The sequence below is a fragment of the Agrilus planipennis genome, unplaced genomic scaffold, assembly GCF_000699045.2.
Source record: "Agrilus planipennis isolate EAB-ADULT unplaced genomic scaffold, Apla_2.0 scaffold6, whole genome shotgun sequence".
Lineage (NCBI taxonomy): Eukaryota > Metazoa > Arthropoda > Insecta > Coleoptera > Buprestidae > Agrilus > Agrilus planipennis.
Genome location: NW_020439302.1, coordinates 1222014 through 1230583, shown reverse-complemented (window position 1 = coordinate 1230583; position 8570 = coordinate 1222014). Strand labels below are relative to the sequence as shown.

Sequence of the window (8570 nt, the reverse complement as noted above, 5' to 3'; positions counted from 1 at the left end):
TTTTTGGATCTCATCAGCGCGTCGCAGGCAGCTCCGACTGAACACAGACCAACTTTTACCTGCTGTCTTAACAGTGCGTTTTAGAAAATACTACAAATGGCGCAGTAAACGCCATCTGTAGCACGATGCTACATTTTAGGATTACGTATGCTCCAACGCCGGGATTCGTTTTTAGATATCCACACAAGTGGAGCATACGTAATCCTAAAATGTAGCATCGTGCTACAGATGGCGTTTACTGCGCTATTTGTAGTATTTTCGAAAAAGGTTGTTAAAGATGTATGTTTGGAGCGCGGCGTCGTACGAGTGCGAAACATGGACGGTGGGCGCGGCGGCAAATACAAGGTTAGAAGCGTTCGAAATGTGGTGATTTAGGCGAATGATGAGGATACTGTGGATAAAGAAGGTTAGAAATAAAGAGGTATTAGAAAGACTAGGAAAACAGAGCACTCTATAGAAGTCGATAAGATATGTGCGAGATAGGTTGGTAGGACATCTGTTCAGGCATGTAGGTCTAGTCAGAGACATATTAGAGGGGTTAGGAGGAGTAGAGGTGGATTTAGATTAGATTACTGTTCGCAATTATTGAAGGATGGGAGTTGTTCTAGTTTTTGGGTAAATACGAAGATTAGAATAGGAAAGAGTGGAGATGCGTGTCCAACCAGTCTTAGGACTGACTACCTTATGATTACTTGCTAATTAAGATTGTTTATAAGACGTGTTTACATACGACATGTAATAAAGAACGTTGTTGCGATTGACAGTATTTTTGGTTAAGAATCCTCTGTAAAAAGCAGGCTTTTAAAATTAAATATTCAAGGGTACGAGATGACGTAGACGCTTCGAATTGTGAAAAACAAGAATCCTAAAAAGAGACAACGATCCCTTCGTTTTATCTTGATAAATGTTTTGACAGGAGGCCAGAGCGCGAAATACACTCTCATAAAAGTTTAAGAGAAATCGCGAGGCAAAAACGTCTCGGAACGAACGGGCACCCGTAATGAAATATTAAAACTGAAGTATTATTTTAATAATGACGAATTAAAACGGCAGGTAAGCGCTCAAATCTAGAGAGCCGTGATTAAAAACGAGAGCGCAAAAAGGAAAAAGCCGAAGACGGATTAACTGAAAAAGTTAGAAAGAAATTAAACGGTCGAAGCGCGCGGACCATCAGAAGACGTATGCGAGAGAGACGGCGAAATAGAGTGAGAGAGAGAGAGAAAGGGGTGCTCGTCGTCGACTTCGGCACCCTTTCGGCGGCGGATACTACGGGAAGGGTTAAAGAATCGGTACAGCACGGCGGTGGCAGCGTCCGGGCTAATTCCACCCCCAGACCTGTCCAGAGAATGATCCTTTATTAAGACGGGCGCCGAAAAAAAAACCGACGCTCTTTTCTGCAAGTTGTTTTGCTAATGGATACGATACTTTTTTTTGCTTTACACCACTTAACTTTAAGTGGCAACAAATTCTCATTAAGAGTCTTCTTTCGAAAGTCTGGGGGTAATTTCTGTATTAATTTTTTATGTAAATTATATAGATAAAAAAATAAGCGGTTTCTTGTAAATTACAGTGTATGTGGAAGAGTCACTAAGAAGTTTCTTTAGTTATTAAACGTCACTTCACGCCTTAATTACTTAACCGATCAGCATGGAATATTGTACACACATTGCTAGGAGTAGAGAAAAGGACATAGGATATCTTTTATCTAAAAAACAAATATTGTACCTAAGGGACAGAAAAATCAGTTTTATGTGGTCGTCGATTACCTTTAACGCGTATTTAGGACATCAACGCGAGCGAAGCCGCGGGTAATGTTGAGAATGATAGATTTCAAGACAATATAAAGTTGATAAAGCCGATAGATAAAGCCGATAGATACCGCGACACTAGAAAACTGAAATTCATTTTGAAATCAACCGAAATACAAACTATATACAGTCCATTTCAATTTGTTAGAATTGTGACCTTGAAGAAATCTGCGCGAAGATAGAAAGAATACACACTAGGCGTGAGCAAGACAGAAATAGTTAGAACAAGCTTGAACGAGCAGAGCTCTCGATGGGCGGGCTTAGGAGATCGGCTAGAACTGTACAGTACTAGACGAAAATGTTTAGCAATTTCTTAAANGTAGAACAAACAGAATAGCTCAAAACCCCAACGCCAAAACACGACATTGTAGTTGTCCGAAGCACTTTTCGGTAACAAAGTTAGTTCACTTCAGTCCCTGAAGAAGGTAACCTTGTTACCGAAAAGTGCTTCGGACAACTACAGTGTCGTGTTTTGGCGTTGGGGTTTTGAGCTATTTCGTTTGTTGTATTATTTACATACATAGTTTGTCAGTGTAATGTTAAAACTTTAGCAGAAACTAAAACCAGAAATCGATGAAATACAACAAACATAAATGTCAAGTGAAGTATAATAATTGTTTTACTGTATTGATTTTTGATATATCGCTTTGGGGTCGCGGGGTCATTCAAAATACACATCTGCAAATCGGTAGAGGTTGCTGAAGACTGTTCTGAAAATGACAGAAAAACGTGCAAACAGAAGGGGTTGGCGTACAAAAGTTCCAAAGTTAGAATTTAGGCCACCGTATGATATAATAGCAAACTACCCTCTTATTGGGCTGTGTACTGTAAAGCATAGGTATTAATATTGTAAACGGAAATAATATCCTGAAGTCATCGTGGCAATAAACAATAGATAGCTATAATTATAATAAATTTCAATCAAGCGAGTTTTGACTCGTATGTTCTGATAGCTGCACAACTACATACATGGGTCCTACATATCGTAATATAATGCGGCTATTTTTACTCTGGACACGATTACATAAAATTAATTTTGCCTAAAGGAAAACTAATGAATTGATAAATATCTACATAATAATAATTACAAACCTGCACATAAACAAAAGCAAAGTGAAACAAATTTTGTAATTTTAATACATTACAATTACATTTTCATTTGTAATTTTTACTTATTAAGTAGATAATAGATATTTTGCAGTCCACAAAATTAGCCAAGGAATTAGTAATGAGTAACTGCAGAATTTGGTGTACAGAAATCTAGTTTGAGAGATGCTCTTTAAAAAATAGCAGGTACATAGTGTGATTTTATATCAAAATTTTTATAACCCCATTTTGTTTCTGATCATTTACACATTGTAATAAAGAACTGGAATCCATAGTTTCTTTAGCTTTGGATTCATCTAATACGTGAAATTTTTCGAATCCTATTCTAAGAATTTTGGATTATACGCGTTTATTAGCACACCACAATGTCTTGTAGTTTTCAGTTTTACACACTTGGGGCATATCAATTCGATATTGTTTTGGGGGTTGTTTTGTCGTAACTCATAGAATTTCGTAGTTCCTTATTGATCTGGCAGGCAAGTGCTGATATCAATTTGGAACTTCAAAATTCCATGGACCATGACCCGGAAAACAATATTAATCTAATATTTTAGATTATCCATTTCCAAGTTTAGAATTTTTGGGCTCTCTCCAGTTAAAGAATTAGAAGGCATTCATAGAATGTCTATTTGCCCCCTTTTTAAGCTTCTAATACCTTCAATGGCCAACGTGAGCAACTTTCATTCATCATTTTATACAATGTTTGATCGGCGAAAACTTAAAGGCAAAAATGCATTTTTTATTTTACAAATAGAAAATAAGTTTGGAAAAGTATTTTAAATAAAATACAAAATGCTTTTCTCAGAAAAGATAAAAATAGGTACTTTTTATTTTGTATTTGCATTTTAAAAGCAAATATTTCAAATAAATCACATCTCTGAAATTATAGTATCATAAAGTAAACCATTTATCCTTAACCAAAGTAAAAGCGTCAATCGGGTGCACATATTAATTTGTTGTCGCCTTTACGAACGACTGAACGAAACGGTTGACTGTGTTGTGTACGAACAACGAAACGCGACAAAAGTAACACCACAACATCGCAGTTGGCTTGCCCCGGCGAAAGCGTATTCGATTTCGGTTTTTAATCCCGTCCCGTGTACGTTTCCGTCCTGTTTATTCTAAAACCAAAGTTCGCGCACTCCCCCAACGGCTCCAGCATTAGTTAATTTCGTCGCGTCGTCGATGGGAATCATCATACGTTTACGTATAGTACACGCAAGCCAGACGTATCGCCGACCCTTTGACGTACGTGGAAGCAGAATCGCCATCATCATCGATCAGCTGTTTCGCGGTGCATCGATTCGACTGTACACGTCAATTGCGGTGGACTTTATACATGCATAGAGGAGCTGGAGGACATTATTTGCCTGCCACACGAACCACGTTCGCTCGCTGCAGTGTTTTACGTCGTAGTCAGTGTACCGCTGCAACACTGAAACACTATTCTGCCACCGGACCGATCGACGGCGACGGTGTTTAGATTTCCGAAAGGTGTCGTGTGATCCTTTATCACACGATGCCCTTATTATGCCGAGGAATAGATCGCAAATTGAAGGGAGCGTCGAATGCACTCAAAGCTCGCACCGTTGTATCGGTTCAGCTTCTATCTATAAACGCTTTCTAAACGCAAGAGATAATCGTGAAATTGCCGCCACAATTCCGTTATTGGAGAAGAAAATTAGGAAAATTATTAATCACTTGTCAATTGCGGTGGACTTTATACATGCATAGAGGAGCTGGAGGACATTATAAACTTGGATGTCACCGCTACTTTTTAATCTATACATCGAAGATGCGATCAACATCTTTAAAGATAGGACAACTGTAGGGATAGATGTACATCAGGGGTAAAAGATTAGTATGCTCAGATTTGCAGATGATGTATGATGATGATGTCTTTCGATAAAAAGAAGTCACTTCTATGCTGGCGAACGATTAATTTGCACGGCGGAAAAGAAAAGGTTCGAAAGGTGGTGTTACAGGCGAATGATGAGGATAGTGTGGATAGAGAAGGTTAGAAATGAAAAGGTATTAGAAAGAATAAGAGAACAGAGGACTCTATGGAAGTCAATTAGAAATAGGCGAGATAGGTTGGTGGGACTCCTTCTCAGCCATAAACAGGAGTTTAGAAGAGTAGAGGTAGAACTACATTAGATTACTGTTCGCAAATAGTTAAGGAAGTCGGTTGTTCTAGTTTTAGAGAAATGCGAAGATTAGCTCAGGATAGAAAGGAATGGAGATGCATGTCCAACCAGTCTTGGAACTGGCGACCTTATGACGATGATTGTCAAATGATATTAGTAACCCTCTAACATAAAAGAACAAGTGGTTCTAAATGAAGTAAGTATGGTTCTTTAATCTAGATGTTTCACTAATATTTACGGAAGAAATTGGTATAAGTTCATTTTATAAAGGTTAGAACCTTCGGAAGAAAGACTACACCGTATTAAGACCATTTAAAATCGATTGCTTGTTTAGTAAGGCAAAGGGTTAAAAGTAGGGTAAGACCCCACTGAGAATCTACGTGGCGTCTTGGATGACGACTGATGGTCCCTTGTTAAAATGTAGGGCAGGAACAGCGAAAAAATTATGACGAAAGGGGTCAGATTTCTTCTACTCTGCACTCCAGAAGGAGAAACCGCACCCTCAGATGGTCGGGTTGAAAGTTGAAGTAAGTAATTACATGGTTAGAACGGTGCAGTTAAACTTATTAAGATTCCAGGGCACACGTTCCCATCACCGGAAAAGAAGATGAATGATAAAGGTGTAAAATTTTAAATGTAGCTAGAAGAATGGGCTCTGTGTTTTAAATAAGTTCAACAGAAAAGCATAACGAGCGGCACACATCAAGTTAAATATTTAACGAAAAATAAATTATTTTATTATCTTCTTGGTTATGAGGAATTTTTAGGGATTAGTTTAATAATATACCTATAATCTCCCAGTTTTTGTAGAACCCCAAAAATTATCCGAAAGGTTCATCGCCTCATGTTGGTTTATTTCACTATTTCACCATATACAATAAATACCTACATAAGAATAAAACTATTAATAAATTCAATAATTATTACATAACCTTCCCGGTTGTTGAATTAATTAACATTCTCGGTACTCTCAAGATTACAAAGAATGTAAAAATTGCTGTCAATTATAGGACTGTTTCTCGATTCACTTTAACTTTATTATTTATTTACTTATTAAATTACGGGTGTACGGGTGTTTACGGATATCAGACGGGATGGCAATGACACGCATGACTCCATTATACGAATGGAATATAAATTTTTTTACCACGTCCTGAAAAGCTAAGCGGACAGGTCGATTATGCCTAGAAATCAAATAGAGCAAACGGTTGACTGTTTTATTTTGTATTTCGTTCATGAGTTACTTTGAGTTGACTACGAATTTAAATTTGTCATTTTGCTTCCTTGTTTAATGTATCTATGTAACAATTTTGAGGATTAGGACAAATTTCACATTATTTCTTTTAATGCATGGATCAAACGTGAATTAGACGTTTCTTTCGTAGTATTTTCAGTTTAAAAATGTATTTACTTATTTGATTCACTCTTTCGCGAAACAATTGCTATTGATTTTCATTTGTTTTCCTACAAAATTATTTATAGGTTAGGAATCTTTGCTGAATAATAATAACAAATAGAATAGTAGTTACAAGTGCATAATGAAATATTTATCGAAAGGAAACTATACAAACTAGTAATAAAATAGTAAAAAAAATGATTTTTGACTAGTTTTGCCGCTCTAGTGTCATGGGATACAGTTTTTTCTTCCCGTGTCATATTTACCGCTATTAGAGATTCATGTCACGTAATATTGGATGAAATTTTAAGGTAAAAATTTAACGGGTCGCTTAATTTTTAAAAAGTTGTCAGCCCCTTCAATTTTCATTAGAGGCGATTATTATCTGTATTTTTCGCGTTCCCTGGAGGCGAGAGAGAGAGACCGTTCGATCGAAGTAAAACAAAAAAAAAAACATTAAACGCGAAAAATATCGTATCGGTAATGTTCGGCGCATACTAAGTTTTCCCAAGTTTTATTGTTATTGGTCGGTTGAACTGAGCTGGTGGCATTCCTGTCTGTGTGTAAGCCTCTTAATGGACTATTAAATTATGATCCTTGAACTCTCACTGATATGATAACATCGAAACAGGTCAGGACGGAATGTTATCAGAACACTTTGAGCGAAAACTTTTAAAATAAAACTTTTAATGGCGAATTTTTTGACGACACAACTATGTTCATGCTGCGGATAGTTTCGCGATTGTTTTCTTCGGTAAATTTAATGGTAAAAAATCGTAGAATTGTTGGAGATCTCGTAAAATCAGAACAGAAGTATGTCTACAGGGTGTTTTGCAAAACTACAATTATTAGTTCAGTTCGAGCAATTGACTTCCTATATTCTATTTCTGACTACAGAAATCGATTCTTGGTAGGATTTTAAATAAATTTTTCTTTTTCAGTTTTTCGATCCGATACGTAGTTTTCAAGCAATTAGCAATTAAAGTTGGGTCAATCGGAGCGCGTCTATGTTGCTGCAAGCGGTTACTATCCTTAGCGGCGATTCGCCTGCATCTTTATGCAGCAAAGATAACGTGTTCTGATTGGCCAACGGTTTATCAATAATTACTCCCTAACGGTACGTCGTATCGAAAAACTGCAAAGAAATAAATCGCTTATAATTCCACTACCAATTCAATGTCGCACGTAATTCTTGTCAAGGGTACAGTGGTTATGATAATTTTAATTGATTTACCTGTATGGAGCCTTGTATGTTGTTGTACGTGGCTCAGTTGTTTGAATCGTCGATCGCAGTAGGAGCATTTGTACGGTTTTTCGCCCGTGTGAACACGTATGTGCTGAACAAGCTGATGGTTGCTGCTAAAGGACTTTAGACACTGCTGACACTGATGCGGCTTGACGTCCGACCTCCCTGTCAAGTCTCGATGCATCTGCATCGCCGAGTTCCTCATGAAGATCTGCAAATAAAGGACGAAACTGTCGTCAGGACGCTGTCCTACATCAACATAGACGGTGTATAAGTGAATGTCGTGTTTGTGATAATTATCTTCTTGTGGATGAATCGGGTGAAGTGTCTGGTTATTTTTTATCGATAACGTTTGCAATAGGCTGGTCATTTATAAGTGTTTGTGTGCCCTTTGACTTCTTCTTTTTGTCTATAAACACGGATGGTCTTCTAATGCAAGCATATTTTATTCTATTTTGATTATTATTTGCGCAAGGTCGAGTCGCCTTCAATAAAAAGAAGTCAGTTATATGCTAGCGAACGGTTAATTATAGAAATTCGAAAAAGGTTAAAATAATTCGAAATGGTCTGTATTCTGTCGAAACTGCCAGACGCGGATCGCAATTTCGATCTTTTTGGATCTCATCAGCGCAACGCAGGCAGCTCCGACAGAACACAGACCAACTTTTACTGTCTTAACAGTGTGTTTTAGAAAATACTACAAATGGCGCAGTAAACGCCATCTGTAGCACGATGCTACATTTTAGGATTACGTATGCTCCAACGCCGGGATTCGTTTTTAGATATCCACACAAGTGGAGCATACGTAATCCTAAAATGTAGCATCGTGCTACAGATGGCGTTTACTGCGCCATTTGTAGTATTTT

The 8570-nt window shown here is 37.5% G+C and overlaps 1 protein-coding gene across 17 annotated transcripts in view; it reads right to left on the bottom strand.

The window, feature by feature from the left end:
- LOC108732440 (zinc finger protein 37) overlaps nt 1-8570 on the bottom strand; it is a 190593-nt gene that overhangs the window by 50335 nt on the left and 131688 nt on the right. For all 17 annotated transcript variants that reach the window (XM_025978372.1, XM_025978374.1, XM_025978375.1 and 14 more), the window contains one exon: nt 7693-7915. In XM_025978372.1, the coding sequence (XP_025834157.1) occupies nt 7693-7915 (223 nt within the window). The remainder of the gene's footprint in view (nt 1-7692; nt 7916-8570) is intronic.